The sequence below is a fragment of the Amblyomma maculatum genome, chromosome 9 (genome assembly GCF_055883805.1).
Source record: "Amblyomma maculatum isolate TAMU_Amacu chromosome 9, ASM5588380v1, whole genome shotgun sequence".
In the NCBI taxonomy this organism is placed as follows: domain Eukaryota; kingdom Metazoa; phylum Arthropoda; class Arachnida; order Ixodida; family Ixodidae; genus Amblyomma; species Amblyomma maculatum.
Genome location: NC_139352.1, coordinates 14,605,322 through 14,626,927, shown reverse-complemented (window position 1 = coordinate 14,626,927; position 21,606 = coordinate 14,605,322). Strand labels below are relative to the sequence as shown.

Sequence of the window (21,606 nt, the reverse complement as noted above, 5' to 3'; positions counted from 1 at the left end):
ACATGTATGTTGGAGCTACAGGTCTCGGTCGAAAAAAGAAGTGTTGAGGTATGATTCGGCCCATTCAAAATTGGTAAAGAGAGGAATCGCTGTTAACTATGCTTCTCTCGTAAAGTCGTGATTACACTTTATGGCCGTCAGCGTGCAGGGCCAGATCGAGCGCCCGAAAAATGCGGGCTACCCGAACGAACTCCTGGCTTCGGTAGCGAACAAGCTGTTGCGGGGAGTGGAGAGTGAGGAACGAGGGTGGCCACAACAATCCAGAAGCCAAGAAGCAAGGCCTGTTGCCGTTCCTTACATCCATGGATTCTTTCACCGTCTGAAGAAGGTTACAGGGAAGTGCGCGGCGTACCTGTCGTCTTCCCTGTCCCTGAAAAGCCGCAGTTTTGCCCTAAGATAAATGGGCAAAAGAGTGGCATTGACGCGTGCACGAAAAAGTGTAACACCTGCTTCGTCCCCAGTAGAACGGGGGTCGTATACAAGATCCCCCTGTCGTGTGGGAAAACCTACGCCGGAGAGACGGGCAGATGCATAAATGACAGATTGCAAGAGCACCGAAGAGCAGTCGGATCCCTTGTAAAGAGTAGCCATTTGGCCTTACACTGCAGCCGCTGCGCTAGCCCTACCAGTCCATCATGCACTCCTGCGTTGAGCGACACACGTGTGCTGCGTAGCTTCGGGTAGCAGTTGAGACCCACAATCAAGGTGATAACTGTGTCAGCAGTACCTCGGTTGTGTTGTCATCCAAAGAGCTGGAATTTTTAAAGAGTAGAATGACACGCGAGCATAGGTGATTCTGGTGAGGCTCTAATCTGTACGATAAACCGGAGGCGAAAGTTCTGGGCATGCGCTTAAGGTACAGGCTTTTTTGTATTGATATCGCTTCCAATAAACTATCAGTTGAAATTCAGCGTTCGTCCCTTGTCTGTCTCCTCATTTCGTGCTGTCTGTAATTTTGCGCTGAGAAAATATGCATTCTACTTCGTAAAATTAACTGCATCGCATGTTACTGGCAAAGTTATCGGTAATGTGCAGTTTCAGCAGAGATGATGTGCTCCAGGAAATACAATTCAGCCGTCGTCAAGCAGCCGTCACCTCCATGTCAAGTGAAAACGGAGCCTCAGCTTTCTCCTGATATATACTATCAGCTTACTCCCATTCACTGAAGCCGAGGGCACGGCAAACAATTCGCTTCATTATAAAGGCTTCGCATTTACGGAACCAACTACCAGCATATCCCTGCATGCATGTTAGCTGGTATGGCATCGGCTGATGTGTCCAGAGAAAGCAATTACCGTGTATCATAACAATGGCTGAAAGCCAGACGCGTTACCTTAATAGTAATGTGTATATGTTTTCCGCCGGCATTGTATTCGTATTCGGTATTCTGAGAAACGATACAGCTGCTGGAACAGGAAATGAAATAAGATATAAGATACGACGAGGCGGATGTCAGTGCTCGATGACGCATGCACGATAACACATTCCTTGTCCCACATGGAATACACCAGCACTCGATCGTCGTTTTTTTTTATACCTCATTTTTGTGTCCTGTCCGACGTCCTTTCTAGTTATCATTCTTTCTATACTGTCCGCTCCATTACTTGGTGCCTGCGACATTTCTGGAGACGCTCTCTTCTGGTGAAGCGAGCTCTTCATTCGACAACTTGGTTTTAGTCGCCCAAAAGAGAACGAGATTGCTCCACTTGGATCACATGATCATCCGACTAGGTCAACTAATGGAATTCCATGAAGGTGGGTAAGGAAAATGGACTGGGCATATGTAGAAGCAAAGGTAGCTCGGACAGGTAGTACAGGGCGATGGTTATGTATGCTTAGTTGCATTTTGCAGTGTGATCGCTGAAGGGAGGCCAGTGTTGTGAAGGAGCGTGCACAAAGGATTCGTGCAGGCCAGGTATGGGGCCCGAGGACAGGTATAGATTGAGTGTATGCGCTCTTTCTGGCGTTACCGTGCCTGAACGAGGTATTCAACCCATGAGAAGGTAAGTTGACATGGGTACTTTGGCACAAGGCGTATATATAGGACACCTGTTAAACACCCTGTGGCCTGACATGCGTATCGATGGCCGAGGAGGCGAAAGCTAAAAGATAAATATTTCAGGACCGCAGTCTGTGGGGTTCACTGTTTCAAATAATGGGTCGCGTGCAAGGTTATTTGTTGAGGTTGAGGAAGGAGTGCAGCGGGAAAAAGGCGACCTTTACGATGTTAACTTCAAGACGGTGCGCCCCACTGTTTTGCATAGACGCGAGGTAAGTGAGATGGAACTTGGGGAGTAAGGCTGGCTTGGCGCGAAGAGAAATTGAGGTTTCCCAGGTTAGGGCGCGCCTGCTTGCCAACGGGTGTTGATTTCGATGAGAAGAGCATTTTTGCCAAAGGATGCAAGTTTCTTCTCCTCTTTTTCTTTCAGCGTGGCCAAAATCCTCTTAGAAGGGAGGGCTACTTTACACTGATTAAGAGAACAAAAATCCCCCACGCTTTTCTTTGTGTCGGCGGCTGTTCGCTTCCTTCTTGTGTTCCTGCTGTGTCACCCAAAATACTGAGCAATTAGGAATAAAACAAGGGAAGCAAAAACCTCAATGCTTTTTAGCCTTATAGGAAAGTTCGAACGAATCCAAAGCCGCACAGAAAGGTTTGTTTCTGATAATTATAACTTCCGTAGCAGTATAACATCACTTAAGAGAACCTTGGTTGGAAAAAGCTCACGCAGCCGATTAACTACGAAATTCGAACGACTTTTTTTTTTTTTTTATTTACTGTGGTCTCACATGAATAAACAAGAACTCATACATTTTCCCTCTTCATTTCGTATCTAAACGATGCGATCACGGGCTAAATGTTTTTTAAAATCCGCAGTAGAACTGATGTCTACCATAATTAATTTTCCCCCATACTTCCCCGCGATGGAATAGGCTTCCAAAGAGCATGGGTGAATGCAAAACTAGTTCCAAATTTCAGTCCTTTTTATCACACAGTCTGCCGTAGATGCTTATCTTCCGTTTTAAGTTATTTGTCCTGGTGGTGGCATTGAGCCTGACATGATAGTGAACTGTCGCCATTTGATATGTTGCGAATGTTTGAAGCACGTCGCCTTCAAGACCGTTGTCATCAAAATAATTTATCGACGTTCCGTTTTTTATTTTCTTCTTACAAGTGGACATAGCTGTTTTGATTTAGTTTGGATTTTATTCATTTAAAGTATATGTGTTCCTGCAGTTGCCCCCCCCCCCCCCTTCCCTTTCCTTTTGTAATAATTAATGTCATTGAGGCGCTGCATGCAGGTATACCTGTATAAATAAATAAACATCAAGATATCTGCTGATGTGGCTGCATGATAATCCGATCCGTTCCCTTTAAAGAGAATGCACTAGGGACAGAATCTGCGATATGATATGACGAATACACGAATATACGATTCCATCCACGGCTTAGGAGGAGAAGGAGGAAAAAACTAATGAAACGCTATATTAAGCATCGAGAATGTCCTGGGTCAATTTTTACCTCTCCGGCGTGACTACAATTAAAAAAAAAAAAAAAAGAGCGCGATTAACTGTCTCACTCTTGTTCTACACCTCTACCACGCGATGAGCGAAGAAAAAAAAAAGGGGGGGGCAGCGCTCCGGATTAATATAGGCTGGAATGGACTTCTCTAACGTGCACACAGAACACGGCCGTTTCGAATTTCGCCTCCAAAGAGTCACTCCTCCATATTCCAATAGCTAGTAACCTCTGGGGGAATGAATGGCACGTACCCACGGTGGGGGACTGGCCAGCATTTTAGTGCAAAATAAGCATCTGGTAGTGTGTATGCCAGCATCGCACACATGCACAAGATCACTATTTCCTACCTCCTTTTCAAGGAGAAACTGCGAGAAGGGCAGCATGTCGCTTCTAGCATAGTGTCTCGACACCTGTTCGCAAGGGCGACTACTTCCAGAACTCCCAGTGCCGTGTCGGCTATTGCCCTCGACGACAGCGGTAGACGGGCAAATTCCACACGCTCCTGTCGCTCTTCTAAGCTGAAGAAAATGACGTTAGTTAAAAGACGGTGCATTAACCTATCCGCCCATCTACTACCCCCTGGCTTCTTTGTGGTCCGTGCTATACGCAGTCTGTTCTCGCCCAGGGAAGATTTCGCTCCCGATTTCGCCCTTTCGCAGGTCGGGTACAGCATCAAAGCGAAACGGCGCGAACAGAACAAAGAAACCTGCAACACGAGGCACAAAGTCAGCGTCGCCTATTTCTGGCTTTTCACGCCCGCTTGTCGGCCGCAAGCAGAACGGCACGCGCGCTACACCACGCAGCAGACGACGCCGCCCACAGATCCGTAGCAGACGACGCCGTACGCGTAGTGCAGACGGCGCGCGCCTCGCGCTGCAGCAGATGACGGGACAGCGCTTGACTGACTGCACAGCTCAGAGTTTATTTACTTTCTTTCCTATCCTTTCTCCTCATTTCCCCGCGCAAGCGAAGCGTCGCGAGCAACGGTCCATAACGAATAGCGGCTATTCCGACAAGTACGCGCAGCCTGCGTTTAATCAATCTTTCGCGCGGGCGGCGTACTGTCGCGACGCTGGTGAGACAACAGGGCCGCCTGTGCGTGTCCTCTGCGGTCGCGGCGCGTGTTTCTGGAGAAACTATACCCATCTCTCCCTGCTTATTTACTCGAATGCGCGTTCCACATCTTTCTTTCACCCGGCCCCTGGTACACTGCACGTGCCTGACGTTCTGGCTGTCACACAAGCACGCCCTCTAGCAACAACAAGCAGTCTCTTCTGTTTTTTAACTTAAGCGTGAGACGTTCCTTTTCTTCCCCTTGCATGCTTTCCTTTTTTGTTTATCATGCTCCGTTTTTCCATGTGCCGAATCAATATGTGTCCGATTCCATTCTGGCCAGCCCATCCATCAGTTACCGCTCCTTTTCCGATGCGCATGAAAAGGCGAACCGCATGGTACTGAAAAGAGACATCCGCAAGAATAAACGTTGGCAAGAATGGAAGATACTCCCCACCCCACGAGAAAAAGTAAATCAGCAGGAACGAAGACCGCGAGCATGCGCTCTGCCCATGAGCTGAAGCATCAGCGTCACGTCGGCAGAATGATCTCGCGCATTACGACCAAGCCAAGCCTTTATCGTTAATAACCCCGTACGTGCCTCAGACTATTGAAAAGCGACCTCAAGCACTTCGACATAATACTTTGCATGGCATACACCCCTCATCGCGTCCACCGACCGGCTGCTTAAACTTGGCATCCATGACACCATCGACGAGCTCATAGATGGTCATCTTCTGACGCAACCTTTCAGCCTCTCTGGCACCACCACCGGACGCCAAGTACATCAAGAGCTCGGCATTAGCCTGCCCAGCACACCTAGCACGAGCCAGGACGATGGACTTCTTTGTGGATGCTGCAGGTTTCTGTGAGGGCATCAAAACATCATCCATCACGGTGGCGAGGCTAAAGGTTACAAATTCAAATGTTGCACAGCTAAAGGTTACAAATTCAGAAGTAACACAAACGGAAGAGGAATCCACATGCAGCATTCCGTTCAGTTCAGTCGTGTCCGACTCTTTGTGACCCTATGGGCCATATCACGCCACGCTTTCCGGTCTCTCACTATCTTCCGAACATCGCATAACTTCGTCTGCAGCGTCTCGAGGATGCCATCTAACCATCGCGTTCGCTGCCTACCCCTTCTCCGGTGACCCTCAACCTTTGCCAACATCAAATCGTTCTCCAGCGACTCCTCTCTTCTCATCAGATGACCAAAGTAGCTGAGCTTTAACTTTAGAATTTGACCCTCCAATGAGCAGTCAGGGTTTATGGTCGACAGTATCGACTGATTTGATCTTCTGGCCGTCCAAGGAACTCTCGAGAGTCTCCGCCAGCACCACAATTCAAACGCGTCAATTCTTCGGCGGTCAGCCTTCTTCACAGTCCAACTCTCGCATCCATACACCACAACTGTAAAGACCATAGCACGAGTTATACGGATCTTGGTTGGCAGTGTAATGTCTCTGCTCTTTACTAGGCGGTCAAGGCTAGCCATGGCTCTCTTTCCCAGAAGCAGGCGTCTCCTAATTTCATGGCTGCAGTCTCCTTCTGACTCTCAAACCGCCAACAGAAATTACATGCGAGGCCGGTTACCTGCCTCGGCCAGCAAAATCTCAACCCAAGCCAGACACGAGACCTCACACCAAGAATATGGGTACCTGGACATCAAGGTGTAAAGGAAAACGGAGCATGCAAATGCCGCAGTCCAGGCATCCCTCATCACTCCCTTCACATCGACCACGCCCCAGCCCTTCACGACACACCTCCAGATACTCCAACACGTTCGTTTAGCGAGACAAACATTCCGGGCATGATTCCGGGACCCGCAAAAGGACTGGACAAATCACAGGAGTGTCAACTCAGGCGTTTGCAAGCACTGTCCTACAACAGCCCCGCTGGACTGCACATTTTGCGGCCAGAATGCGCACTTTTACCCCAGGGTATGAGCTTGTCAACAAAACTCCGCAAAGAAAACCCAAAGTGGGCAGATTGGTAGGTGGCCCTCTACTGCTACGACCTCGTGGCACAAAGGCCCTTGGTTGCGACCTCGGGCAGCGGCTGTAGCCAACGGAGTCCCGGAATGGACCAACCCCGCCCGTAACCCATAAACCATTTTCCTAAATAAATGTTTCATATTGCTATAAAAATGTCGTCCGGTTTCGCTGAGCGAGAGCAGACGAGCAATAATCGACGTCGCCTGCTCCGCGCCATATTACTGCCAAACGCACGTTCATTCCGCAGCTTGTTTACCTTTCTTTACTTTGCCTATTCCTTCCTCTTGAGGTAGACGATAATTTTCCTTACGTGGCAAAACGACGTTGAGCGTCATCAGGCACATCGTAGAAGCGCCCCCCACCCCAGTTGGGGAAACTAAGCTTGGCCACTTCGGGGAGGTCAACAAGCAAGTGGCATTTTCTACGAGCACGGCATCCGGCATGTTCTGACACTCCTTACCCCTCACTACATCCGCGTTTTCAGAAAAGCGTATCAGCTAAGTTATAATGACGGTGGAAGAATACTTTCCGTGGTTCGAATCACGCAGCAAGCGGCGTCTGCTAACATCTGAATTTTGATGCTCCTCTAAGGAGGCGCTTCAGTCAACGGCGTCGACCGGTATTCGTGACGTTGCGGTTAGTAGCGATACTTGTAGCATGGCGTGTTGAATTGTGCATATTCAGGAAGACAGGAGCGCAAGAAAGGTACACGGACTTCGCTCCTTTCTTCCTGAATAATCCGATTAAGCCGTTGTGAATACTTTTTCATCTGCCACGTACAGCCCGCGGTATCACGCTGTGACGTCTTGAGAATCCGCCGACGCCACTAGCAGGGGGAGAGGTCTTCCATATTGTGTTACCAAAAGCTCGGAACGCTCTTACGAGTGCAGAAAAAAAGGTACTCTATCGCTGTACTTGCTCGTTCTCTGCACACGGAAAACCAAGAGTTTGTTTTTATTTTATTTTCCCTTCCCCCTTCATCTTCGTTCACAGCAAGCTTGCACAAACGACTGCCGTCTTCCATCTTTTGACCTCCCATCCCCCTGTCTTCTTTTCTTCCCATAGGGTCGTTTGCTAAACTCCAAGGGCCCGAAAGGTGCCACCGCGGCTTGGTCATCGTCTTCCGCAACAATGAAAGTGGGAAATGACCGCAGCGCGCGGACCTGCTGAAAGCACAAAGAAGCCCGGCGACCCGCGGATACGACCCGTCTTCCGCAGCCCCCAGGACAGAGACAACAATCACGCGACATGGCCGCTGACCTCGGACAAAAAACGCGCTCGTCGCCGCCACTGCCAAGGCCAGAAACGAAGAAGACAATGGCGCCCACTCAAGAGGCAAATGACAGAAACTCGTGAAGCAGACGACAAAGCTGCGCGTCATCCTGAAAGCATGTATGCATGAGGCAAGTCAACGGGCTGCTGGTGCTTCTACGTGGTCGTTGGGCTCTTTCTAGTTGTAAAGGCCAATGTCTCCGAGATATTGCTCCTGGAGCTTGTTTCCGATGAGCTTCTGGGACTGTGACAAAAGAGAACAGAACTCTGGACAGCTGATTGGTCCAACTGTTGGCGGCATCAACGATGATTCTCAAGCTTCAATGTCTCTCAAACGAATTGCATTATACGGTATTTGAAAATTTCAACATGCACGAGGAACTGTGATGCGGATAAAGTGCTTCTTGCCTTAAATACGCCTCTGCCACGGCCCGCAACAGCGAATTTAGCGCAAGCTGGCCTCTCAAAAGCTGTGGGCGCCCGCAATAGCAGATCCGCTCGGCAGGAACGACGAGGCAGTACGAAACACGGACGAGAAGCGAAAGTACCGCCAGGTCGAGGAGAATCCGTGGGCTCTCGCGGAAGTATGCACCTATGTACGAACGCACACACAGGCCAGAGGCGATTATGCCAGCCCGCAAGACCTTCAGCGAGCAACACAACGAGCGCAGGCGTGCGCGCAGGTAACAACGTGTATACGCTACGGCGCCGAAACACCCCCGGGTATCCCGTCACGGCCAAAACGACGACGCTCACGCCCAGCGATCGAAGAAAGCCCGTCGGTGCACGCTACTACGTGTCCCCACTCGGAACGTCGCTCGCTGCAGGGAGGTTTCAGGTTTCACTTGTGCCGCTCTGATAGCTGCAGGCTCGCCGAGCACTGTCAAGTGCCACGACGACCGCGATCGGTAGCGAAACAATCGGTCGTTTCGAACTACCGCTCCACTACAGTGATGATTGACGCGGATGCGACCGCCCGGCAACCTCTCTTGATTGTTTCAAATTGGTGTCGCCGTCGGTCTACGCGCACCAGACACGACGCAAATGAATTCCCCCTCATTTATCCTTGCGGGGAGCGGATGGCCGTCGTCGTCAGATCAAGGTTGGCCAGCCGCGAACCGCTTTCCGCCCAACAGATCCGCTGACACCTCGCAATCGACGGTGAAAACGGGAACGCCGATTGCCGCATGGGGCTTGCGCAATAGTAACGTAGGTCTCGTCCGAAGCGAGCGCGCACGCTGCAAGGAGAACATGCTGGGCGAGAATCGCACAAAAGGCGCGTCTGTTACGTTCTCCAAATAAACGGAACAAATCACCGGTACGATAGCGAATTATAATAAGGGAAATGCTTAGCGCCAGAACAGCTGTTTCCAGGTGTGTCGTCTGCTTTTCCAGACATGATCGCTTTGACGAATCGATTTCTGTGGGTAAGATGAAAGGCGAGCCACACGTAACACCATGCAGTGGTATTACGGGTGAAACAAAGCTTCATCGAAGAGGAAACACAGCAATCAACGCGTGAGCAACCCACCGCAGTTGGCGGACGAGAGAACAGCTTGTGTATGACTCACCTCCTGGTTTGTCGCCCTATTAATGGCCAGTTGCACCTTGCCATAAGTGCCCTGTCCCAGCTTGCGAAGCACCTGGAATCGCTGTTTCAACTTGTGCTTCTTCTCGACCTTTTCCTCGGCCGGAGGAGGTTCGGCGTCCTGCTGTACGACCATTGTCGTGGCTTCGCTTTCGCTGTCGGCTCTGTGGAGTGGACACTCGCGCGCTCTGCACTTTTCGATCCCGATCAGCGTCGGTGGGCAGCGCGCGACATCTGACCTAAGCGCACACACAGAAGCGCCGTCGCAGTGACGACGACACGCGGGGTCGAACGATGTTGAGATCCTCGAAGTTCTTGACGTAGTAGTACATACACCGGGTGGAAAGCTGTGGCATGTGGTCGTTAACGTAGCATGTGCAGTGGGGGTGGGTGCTGTTCAATTATGCGGAGCGCGTGCTCGCGCTCTGGCGGTCGTAGCGACAGCACGAAAGCGACGACGAGCAACCGTCGCGGCAGCACGCTGCTGTCACCGAGCGACGGAGGAAATAAGCGGTGCCCGCCGCTACCACCTCGGCGCTGGGCTGCGGAAGGGACGCTGCGGACGGCGACGTCATCGCCGAAAAGTGGTGCTAATTTTAGCAGCCCGATCTCATGTTACGAACTTAGCCCAGTGATCGCTCCACCCTCACCGTCTGTCCGTTCTTGCACTCCAAAACTCCAAAGTCTGTGGTCTGTGTGACTCCCAACCAAATGCCCTCTCCATCTTACGTCTCTCGCTCTCCTTTGAGCGAAGGGTGCACTGCCCGGCGCGACCAACCGATCAGCCGCGCACCTGTCGGCTGCTCGTCTTGGCTCGCACAACTGTGAACGCGGTCCCCTTTGACTGCCTTTTACAACAGCCTCATAATGCCGTTTTCGCTTATATTGAAGACAATGATTTTTTTGTGTTAAAATAATGCTTCACCCCAAGTGTCACATTTTCAATGTCATAAACCGGTTGAAATGATTCGGTGAGTTGGGTTGGAACTGGTGCGCAGGTTGTGATTGGATTCGAATTTGTTTTCTCACCGTAACAGCTTTAAGCGCAGTGTTTCGAGGAACTTAAATGACGCAAAAAAAAAACAACAACAACAAAATAACAACGAGGGGGCAATTCTCGTTTCGATTTTGTAGCCGCGTTTAGCAAGCTTAAGGCGAATAAATCGCGGGCGGCGTTTTACTTTTGCTTATCAATTGTTCTGTTCGCCTTTCTCATTGTGGCCAAGAAAGCTTCGTTCGAGCCTGTAACAAGACTTGCATGGGTGAGTTAGGAATGCGTATTTAATGTTTTATTTATGCTTAAACTCTGACGATTTTTATGAAATAAAATTATAAATAATGTTTCGTTAATGAACGTAGGTGTGTATTTGGTAAAGAAATTTATGGTGATGGTCTCAGTAATTTATGGCGATGGTCTCAATCGCCACCATGATCAACAGCCGTCACCATGGCGACAGTTGGTAAAACGTGTGTTTTGAAGCCGCGTTTTATGTTGCAATGTAACTATCTTGGAGAGAAATTCTCCGAGTGTTCACGACGTCTTCGACGATGCGGGCCGTTGCGCTTTGGGTGGACAAAGTTCACGACCGTGAAAACAACGAGCAATGGTAAAAATTGGCGCTCGTCATTCCTGTCAGCACCGGTCTACAGTCTGCGCGCATATAGCGCACATGAAAATCGGAACGCAATGTCATAGGCGACAGTGAATTGTCATTTTTCTAGACGTGCCTAATTCTTAAAAGACTTGAAAGACATGAATTCTGAGTTGTCGTGGGCAGCAAACATGAGCACGTATCTCTGTTTTGATCAACCATTTTCATGTGTATACAGTTTCCTTTAGGTCACAACTCGTATTGCCAGTGGCCTTAAACACTGTTATCGTGCAGCGCGCAGTATTTAATAATAAAACGATTTTATAAATTATTCTTACAGCATTTATGACCTGGCCTTCAAACCAGATGGCAGCCAACTTATTGTGGCGGCTGGAACACGCGTCTTGGTATATGACACTTCAGACGGTGCTCTCGTTCAGCCTCTGAAAGGTCACAAGGATACCGTGTATTGCGTCTCCTACGCAAGGGATGGTAAACGCTTCGCGTCGGGAGGTGCTGACAAGCAGGTCATTATCTGGACGTCGACCCTTGAAGGCATCCTTAAATATTCGTATGTACTTTCTATTTTATCAATTCGTATCAGTTGTTAATATTCACCTTCACAGCATTTAGAATGACTGAGTGGAGGAGAAAACATTTTTCTTCTGTACCCTGCCGGTCTGCTCAGTTTCTCATTTTGCGAAATTGGTCGCTGGTTGACTTTATGAAGCATGAAATTCCCAGAAGGTGTGTTTTGGGATAACTCAGTAAATAAGATTTGGCAAACCAGAACGAGTTTATTCACTTAAACCGAAAATTTTCCCTATCGCATGTGTCACTATCAAAGTTACAGTAAAGAAAGACTCAATTCATGGAAAAGTTTTATACCTTTTGGAACTTAAAAAAAAAAAAAGAAAAAAAAAGAAAACACGTTACCAGTTAAGCGATACAGGATTTAGAGCCCTGATTATATGGATGCACTATTAAGTATTGCATATTAAAGAATATATGTAATAATGCAGAAAGGGATGGCAGAAAGGTTATAATCAGGTAAAGGGCTCAGTCGGCTGCCTTGTTCATGAGTAAACGAGTGAAATAATGCTGTGCCCACAGGGGTGAGGTACAAAAGTATCAAATAAGAAGAGTAAAGAAGTTGTATGCATTGCATTGACGGGTGGCCCATGAAAATAAAAACAAAATTAGTAAAGCTGGGCTTGCTGGCTTGGCGCATTTATCAGTGAAAGGTGTTATACCTTTAGGTTAGCCGTATAGGCCCCGTGCATCCGCCAGATGCTGCCATCATTGGTGCTGCATTCAGCGCCACCAGTGGTACTTACGTGTCTTGAATATGACCTGTTGGAATGCATGTAAAGAAGAGTTTTAAAAGCACTTGTATAATTTCACAGTGCACCTGTGATGATGTTCCTTTGTGAAAAAAGGACGAGTACAGGCTAGAACACATTGCAAAAGTATTAAATGTAAATTAAAAGGAAATGTATTTTTGAAATACTGCAATAAAAAAATATGCCCATGGTAATCACTGGCAGCCGGAACTGGACGGGAGAGTGATCCATAGAAGCAAAACGTTCCTAACAATTTTTCTTGTTTCACCATGTACTCATGTAGGCCGCTGCTCATACACAGTTGACATGTACTTTCAAGAAGACTTTGATAAAGTATGTACAGGTGCGGATATAAGTCAACGGAACACGTCTTTTCATTCAAATTACAGTAATGCCTTTTGTATTTGAAGATAATGAAACATTACTTGTCCAAGTGAAAGCGCACTGGCGTCCGCTACCAGTTTGCACATATCATGACTGCCACATTTTATTATAGAATGCGCGAAAAATTTTAGAAGGAAATAGCGTGCCCCGTTTACTTTTCTCTGCATTGGTACATATCCTTAATTGGCACTCTATCAGCTACTGTGTCCCCGAATCCCACAAGCTTCACATGGAGAGCATACTGTCACTTCATTTCCTCTACATTGGCTCAGTAGTGCGGTCGTTGAAACTAAACAGTCAAGAATGCTGTGCAGGGTGTTATAAACAGGTTATCATACTGACTTGTTTCACTACAAAGAGTGCATGTAACAAGACAGCAACCTTTTACAGTCATTTTAAGACAACAAAAAAACGCATTTGTGATAAAAATTACACAGAGAGAATGTAACAAGAGCTTACTCTTGACGATGATCAAATGGGTTGAATTCAATGTTTTTGCCATTCTTGCCTTCATTTCCTTGGTTCCCAGCAAAATCTAATAAGCGCTGTTGCAGTTAACAACACTACAGTTAGCGTTACTCTTTTTAGGGCTCATAGGCAAGAAGTTCCATGACAAACCCCAAGACTCGCTGTCATTTGTGCATAAAGTCGGCCACTCACCCACTCTGGATGTATTTGCCACCACCAGGGTACGCACGTTTCTCCTTAGTTAGGTGCACACGGAGTCTATAGCCCTGCACTGCGCCATGGAATCAGCCTTAGGTTGTGCATTCCTCCACCCTTGTCATGATCTCCTCCTTCCACAGTAACCACCATCTGGGTTCTTTCGTGGCAAGTCACTTTCTGGTTGCCCAATCTTCCACTTTAGCCATAACCTCCCAAACTGGTAGGCCATCTATTGCTGCCCACCCTCTCTCCTTCCTTCTGCTTTTCTTACCCACCAAAAAAATATATAACAATGGATATTTTCTTTCCACTTTACCACCTTCCATTGTTGGCAGGTGCCACCTGTGATGATCAGTTGACACCTTTTCCTGTGGAAGTGGCAATGAAATTTGCTTAGTAGTTAAAGTTCGGCAGCTGGCACTGTAGATTCCCCAATAGAATGCAGGGACAAACCAGTCCCACAACAGTATTCTAAAAATACCAGACCTGTTTACAGCATACAAAAAAGCCAAGAGCCGCTGGCACCAAAGGAAGCATAGGGAATTTTTTTTGTGTGTATGTGTGCTTGTCAATGTAAAGTAATAGTGTAATCATTGAGATAACTGGTGCTAAGGTAGAAGAACTTCCACTAATGGCATGGGGTTGTTTCTCTTCTACATTTGAATAAATTATCTAGATAATTGGATAATTTTTCACATTTATTGACACCAAAAAGGAATAAAATGCCACATGATTTCCTTGGTGCTAGCTGTTCAGTGTCTTTGCATACATCCCTTAACAAGCCCCTCATTTCTACTACACTTGTTCACAACAGCCACTCAAGCCTTTAGATTTAGAATATTAAACTAGTGCGTGTTAGAATATTAAACTAGTGCGTTAATGCAGTTTCTTACTTGCAGATGCCAGAGTGTCATTTTTTATTTTTATTTAATAGCGTTTGAGGATAGTGGAATACAGCTTTAAAAATCTGTTTTGCACTCAACTTCTTTGCTGCATGGGCCGATAAGCTCACGGTCAGAAGTGGCCATCATATGAGTGTAGTTCAAGCGGCTAGCCGAGGCACAAATTTACTGTGCTCATCACTTATACCATAACACAAATACAGTTATGGACCCCTGTGAATGAGTGAACAAGAGCTAAAAAAAAGCAAGCTCCAACAGTCATACCTGGTGAAGCATTGTGCCTTTAATGCTTCATTTTGATGGCATTCTTTCCTAACTTAAATTAAATTCGTTTCCCAGCCAGAAAACACTTTGTCAAATCTTTTCTTTTGAGGGTCATAACCTTTGCTGGGGTTCAAGGCTAAGTTGTTTGATGGACATGCGTTCTTTCTTTTGTTGTTTCTCCTTCTACAGGCACCATGACTCCATCCAGTGCCTGACCTACAATCCACTCACCCACACACTTGTGAGCTGCTCTTGCTCCGATTTTGGTAAGTGCTTACCATATTTGCTCAGGCTTGCCAATGACAGTTACGCACATTGAGTGAACAATCCTTTTGTTGCCTGTTATGCCCTAGATTTGTAGCCTTGAAACATTTGCACTTTGTGTTAGATTTTTTTCAACTTCTGTAGTAGTTTTTTATTAGTGGGAGCTGTTTTATAAATTCCAGTTTGGCAACCATAATCTGCCAATTCCTGTTGTGGCTTTAGGAATGCATTGTCACATTTGTAGGTAGGTAAGCAGACATTTGAACTGACAGAAATGTATGCCCTTGAATGCTATTGGATGCATATTCTTTTTATTCATCTATTTCACAAAGTTAGATGATGTCAAACCATACATATTTGTTCTTATACTGAATTGAAATTGACAGAGAAAAATAATTCCTATCTGGCATTGTGTTTCCATGTATGCTTGGAAGACTTAGTAGATTCTGACAGTTATGGCAGGACTTCAGTGTGATGAGCTTCAATGGAGTGCCTAATTATTCTGTTTGTTCACTAGCTTCTAAAAGGATAGGATGGACATTCATAGGAAGTAGAACTATACTACTAAGTTGCTGACACAACGACTTGTGACTTTTAACAGCTATTGGCTTGATTTCGTATTTATGGGGTTTAACAACCCAAAGCGACTGAAGCTATGAGAGGCGCCGTAGTGGAGGACTCCGGAAATTTCAACCACCTGGGGTTCTTAAACTTGTGCTGACATCGCACAGCACACGGGTGCCTTGCTTTTTGCTTCCACCAAAAAATGGCTGCTCCAAGATAGTGCACTAGACAAATTGTTAGATGAATGGTGGATACTTTGCCAATAGATGGCAACAGTGGTTCCAACTTATGTAGCGAAAGGTACGCCATTACTGCGCATGGTTACCTTGGTGACCAGTTGCGCCAGAGCCACAGGTGTGCGCCGCGCGCTATCGCTCTGCTGCAGCCTCTGCACCGAGTTTGCCGTGCATGACGTCGTACACTTCGCTAAGCGCGTCACTGCGCACGCACCAAGTCGGGCCGCATAGCTGGGATATAAGCCGGGGCGATGCGTTCGCTTCTAATTCGTGCACCATGGAAGAAGGAGAGCGGCCGTGCTTGTCACTGCAGCAGTACATCATCATCATCATCATCATCAGCCTGATTATACCCACTGCAGGGCGAAGGCCTCTCCCATATTTCTCCACTTAACCCGGTTCTGTGCTAGCTGCATCCACTTGACCCCTGCGAACTTCTTAATCTCATCTGCCCACCTAACTTTCTGCCGCCCCCTGCTACGCTTTCCTTCCCTTGGAATCCAGTTTGTTACCCTCAGCGACCATCGGTTATCCTCTCTTCGCACTACATGTCCTGCCCATGTCCATTTCTTCTTCTCAATTTCTACTAGAATGTCGGTAACTTCAGTTATTTCTCTGACCCACTCTGCACGCTTTTTATCTCTTAATGTTACCCCTACCATTTTTCGTTCCATAGCCCTCTGGGTTGTCCTCAACTTTAGTAGAACTCTCTTGGTTAACCTCCACGTTTCAGACCCATAGGTGAGTACAGGCAAGATGCAACTGTTGTATACTTTCCTCTTGAGCGATACCGGTAAGCTGCTAGTCATAATCTGCGAGTGCTTGCCAAATGCACTCCATCCCCATCTTATTCTTCTTGTTATTTCCTTTTCATGGTCCGGATCTGCGGTTACTACCTGTCCTAAGTAGACATATTCGCCTACTACTTCCAGTATTTCGCTTCCTAATGTAAACTGCTGTTCCTTCCCGAGGCTGTTGAACATTACCTTAGTCTTCTGCATATTGATTTTCAAGCCTACCTTTCCACTTTTCCTGTCTAGGTCATCAATCATTATTTGCAGTTCATCCCCCGAGTTGCTTAGCAAGGCAATGTCATCAGCAAATCGCAGATTACTGAGGTATTCTCCATCTACCCTTATCCCTAACTGCTCCCATTCCAAGTCTCTGAATACTTCCTCTAAACAAGCTGTGAATAGTACTGGGGAGATTGTGTCTCCTTGCCTAACACCTTTCTTTATGGGAATTTTGTTACTTTCTTTATGCAGAAGTATGGTTGCTGTGCAGCCACTATATATATCTTCCAGCACTTTCACATACGGCTCGTCTACCCCCTGATTTCGCAATGCCTGCATCACCGCCGAGGTTTCAACTGAGTCAAATGCTTTTTCGTAATCAATGAATGCTATGTATAAGGGCTGGTTATATTCCGAGCATTTTTCTATCACCTGATTGATGGTATTATTCTGAGCATTTTTCTATCACCTGATTGATGGTATGGATATGATCGATAGTGGAGTACCGTTTCCGAAACCCTGCTTGATCCTTTGCTTGATTGCAGTCTAAGGTTGTCCTGATTCTATTAGCGATTATCTTAGTAAATACCTTATACGTAACAGACAGTAAGCTGATTGGTCTATAATTTTTAAGGTCCTTAGAGTCCCCTTTCTTGTGAATGAGGATAATGTTTGCATTCTTCCATGGTTCCGGTACCGTCGATGACACCAGGCACTGCGTATACAGGGTGGCCAGTTTTTCTAGCACGATATCGCCCCCGTCCTTCAGCAAATCTTTAGTTATCTTATCCTCTCCAGCTGATTTCCCCCTTTTCATAGTTTCTAGTGCTTTCTTGACCTCGTCCTTCGTCACTGGTGGAATGTCTGACTGTTTTTCCCTATCGCCAATCTCATTACGATCCTGACTACTTTGGCTACTGTAGAGATCTGTTTAGAACTCCTCGGCTACTTTGACTATCTTTTCCTTATTAGTGATGACGTTGCCCGCCTTGTCCCTTATCGCATACATCTGGTTTTTGCCTATGCCCAATTTCTTCTTTACCGCTTTAAGGCTTCCCCCGTTCTTTACAGCATACTCAATTTTCTCCATGTTATACTTCCTTATATCGGCCACCTTGCGCTTATTGATTAGCTTTGATAACTCGGCCAATTCGATCTGGTCTGTTGAATTGGAAGCTTTCATACTCTGGCGTTTCTTAATCAAATCTTTCGTCTCCTTAGACAGCTTACCGGTATCCTCTCTAACTATCCTACCGCCTACTTCTACCGCGCACTCAGTAATGATATCTCTGAAATTATTGTTCCTTGCCTCTAGGGTAATGTCGCCATCCTCAGTTAGAGCTGAGCTGAATACCTATTCCGTAGCGAGATCCTGAACTCTTCTGCCCTCCCCCTCACCGCTAATTCGTTGATGGGTTTCTTTGTTACTAATCTGTTGCGTTCCTTCTTCAAATTTAGGCTAATTCGGGACCTCACCATCCTGTGGTCACTGCTTCGCACTTTCCCGATTACCTCTACATCCTGCATAATGGCGGGGGTTGAAGTCGATTTCATTTTTAGTCTCTCCGTTAGGACTTTTCCATGTCCATTTCCGGTTCCTCCGTTTGTTGAAGAAGGTATTCATGATTCGCAAGTTATTGCGCTCTGCAAACTCAACTAGTAACTCCCCCCTGCTATTCCTGGAACCAATGCCATAGGCACCTACTGCCTTGTCTCCTGCCTGTTTTTTCCCTACCTTGGCATTGAAGTCGCCCATTAGAACAGTATACTGCGTCTTTACTTTTCGCATTGCCGATTCTACATCTTCATAGAAGCTTTCAACTGCCTGGTCATCATAACTACATGTAGGTGCATAGGCCTGTACAACCTTCAGTTTATACCGCTTATTAGGCCTAATTACGATGCCTGCAACCCTCTCATTAATACTATAGAATTCATCTATATTACCCGCTATATGCTTATTGACAAGGAAACCTACTCCTAGTTGTCGCCTCTCTGGTAAACCTCGATAACACAGTACATGCCCATCCTTCAGTACAGTATATGCCTCATTCAGCCTCCTAACCTCATTAAGCCCTATGACATCCCATTTCATGCCCTCTAGTTCCTCTAACAGCACTGCTAAACTAGCTTCACTAGCTAGGGTTCTAGCATTAAACGTTGCCAGGGTCAGTTTCCAATGGCGGCCTGTCCAGCGGAGCCAGGCTTTCTTAGCACCCCCTGCTGCGTCACAGGTCTGACCGTCGCCATGGTCAGTTGTTCCGCAGCCGCTGGTGACTGAGGGCCGGGGTTTTATGGAGCTTATCATAGGAGGTTGCGGCCAATTACTGCACCAGGGTGGCCAACTCCTGTTCTGGTGAGGGAGTGCGTTGCCGGAGGTGTTCACCGGCATAAGGTCGCACCCCAAACCTGTGTATGTAATTCCATCGACACGCGGATTTTCTTTTTTTTTTTCATCCAGTGGAGAATTGCGCGGCACCGGGATTTGAACCCCGGTCCTCTTGCATGCGAGGCGGATGTTCTACCGCTACGCCACCGCTGCACTGCAGCAGTACAGGCTGCGGTAAATTTAGTCTTCCGGTACCAAAGCCGTAGCATGGTACACGGCCGGCTGACAGCAAAGGCTAAGCAGGGGGCCGAGACGCCTGAAAAAGGAGAAAAACGTCTCACGAAGAGACGCCGCCAAGCCACTGAACGATAGCTACGGCATGTCACCATCGAAATGTCAGTAGGTGAAACTGCACAGGGTGAAGATACGGATACCCAGCAGTTAACTGACCACACCATACAGCTGTCTGCCAGTGCCTTTGCTACGTATGTGTTGAGGAAGAATTTGTGGACAACTAGTCAGATGACATGTAGTGTGCGCAATAGACTATGGCACGAGGACTTGACACCGGTGAGTATGTGATTGTATGTAACTCTACAGAAGGTGACGATATACAGTGTCAGCCTTGGGTATTTGTATCAGCCGTTACCGCTAGGCTTGCCAGGCTTGCCAGTTTTGAACAATGTTGCCAAACGGTTGACTTCTCCTAGAATCTCCTTTTTGCAGATCCAACATTTAATGAACTGGCAAAACAACCAGTCCTGCAGTAAGGGTCCGGGGGTTAACGTTCAGGTCAGTATGGATGAGATAATGCATCAGCATGTATATACATAGTACATACACAAGAAAAACCAAACCAAACCATAGCTTTCGCTATGTGTATCTTGGCCTAGCTGAGCTAAACTACTAAAAACTCTTCTTAGAGTATTTTGTGTAAATATATTCGTAATTCATTACACTATTTCAGAGCATACAAATAGCCTTTACGGGGACAAAATGTAGATAGATGAGGCCTTTCTAATGAAGAGTAGTGGATATTCTCTTTGGCAGTGATGGTTATGTTCACTGCAGCGAGGAAAACAACCTTTTTAATGTATTCTGTTTGGAAAACGAGATGGGAGTATTAATTAAAAAGAAGCAGTAATGTTGAGACACCAAACATCAACCCTCAGTATAGAAACATCTGCTGTAGCAATATAGCATCCATACAGCTTTTGCTTTTTTGTCACCTTTTTTTGTGGATCTTTTTTATATGCCTTTCTATTTAGCGCAAGAAAACACTGATTTAGAACCTGCATATTGGGTGGAACATTAAGTTAATGCAAAAGTTCCAGCAGTATAATAAAAAACCACTGTGTCTTTCCAGTGTCATCGGAAGAGGTTGTAATTAGTACCTTGTGTAATGAAATTTAGTATGTTGAGTCTATATTTGACAGTAATAGTGGTTGGTTGGTTTGGTTGGTTTGTGGGATTTTAACGTCTGAAAGCGACTCAGGCTATGAGAGACGCCATAGTGGAGAACTCCGGAAATTTTGACCACTTGGGGTTCTTTAACGTGCACTGACATCGCACAGCACACAGACCCCTTGCTTTTCGCCTCCACCGAAAAGCGGCCGTTCTGCTCGATTCTTCCATGCTTTACAGGTCTGTGGTCCTCGGAACAGAAATCAGTGTCCAAGCACCGCACTAGCGGGAGGGTGACCAGTGCGAGCTGGAACCCTGATGGCCAGTACCTGGCCCTGGGACTGGCCACTGGCACAGTAACTATTCGTGGAAGGGTATGGATCCTCTCTTTTGACTTTAAGTCTTACTAGCCCCATTGGACGAAATTTCGTCAGCGATCATTATTGAAGCTGATATGGTCCTGGCAAAGAAAGTTAGAGGGCTTAGTCCTAGTACTAGAATTGTACCATAAGCCGAGTAATAAAAAAAATCGGCATATGCCCCTTAATGGAGGCCCTTCAGCCAATGATGTGAGCGGATTTTCATTGCACTGCAGTTAATCGGATTAAGCCCTTTCATCTCCCACACCCTGCTTGATTATACTAGCAGCGCTGTGAGGGGATTTTTTATGACAGCAGGAAAATGGGTCGATGCCTTTGGCTGCAGGGGGTTCATTTGAGGGACAAAGACAACTTTATTTCTTGAGTCGTATCTGACCATAATATCAAGCTAAAATGGTGAAGCTTTAAGGGAAAAGCCCTTTATGTATATTCAGAAAAAAGACAATTTAATGGATGTCTGTTATGTATTATTCCTTCACTACTTGCTGAAGAAGGTTAGGTGAAATCTACGGTACTGAATTTGCCTACTTTTTGCAGTCTGGGGAAGAAGTTGTGCGGATAGACAGACCTGGTGGACCAAAAGCAGCAGTATGGGGTGTCTGTTGGAGCCCTGTGCGGTAAGCACTTTAGGAGTACATTTAAACCCATCATATTATGAACCCGAAGTTAGAAGAATTAGCTGTAGTAACTGCAAGGTTAGTGGCAGTCAATCAGTATGGCCGCAGTGAGCAGTGTTATAGTGCTCTAGAAGATTGGGCAGTGTGACGACCGGCGCCGGAGAGCGGGCCGCTTTTGCGATGACAGGAACCGACTTCCGCGAGAGGGCGCGACCTGC

The 21,606-nt window shown here is 46.8% G+C and overlaps 2 protein-coding genes across 4 annotated transcripts in view; one reads left to right on the top strand and one right to left on the bottom strand.

Moving 5' to 3' along the window:
* Positions 1-10,179, bottom strand: part of Nuak (Nuak family kinase 1) — an 83,705-nt gene extending 73,526 nt beyond the window's left edge. For both annotated transcript variants that reach the window (XM_084578238.1, XM_084578237.1), the window contains exon 1: positions 9,414-10,179. In XM_084578238.1, the coding sequence (XP_084434364.1) occupies positions 9,414-9,566 (153 nt within the window). In that variant the 5' untranslated portion in view covers positions 9,567-10,179. The remainder of the gene's footprint in view (positions 1-9,413) is intronic.
* Positions 10,180-10,863: 684 nt separating this feature from the next.
* Oseg1 (intraflagellar transport protein Oseg1) overlaps positions 10,864-21,606 on the top strand; it is a 55,515-nt gene continuing 44,772 nt past the window's right edge. The window contains exons 1-5 of one of the 2 annotated variants that reach the window (XM_084578230.1): positions 10,864-11,037; positions 11,363-11,593; positions 14,771-14,847; positions 20,632-20,765; positions 21,309-21,388. In XM_084578230.1, the coding sequence (XP_084434356.1) occupies positions 10,979-11,037; positions 11,363-11,593; positions 14,771-14,847; positions 20,632-20,765; positions 21,309-21,388 (581 nt within the window). In that variant the 5' untranslated portion in view covers positions 10,864-10,978. The remainder of the gene's footprint in view (positions 11,038-11,362; positions 11,594-14,770; positions 14,848-20,631; positions 20,766-21,308; positions 21,389-21,606) is intronic. The other variant, XM_084578231.1, reaches the window with a different exon arrangement.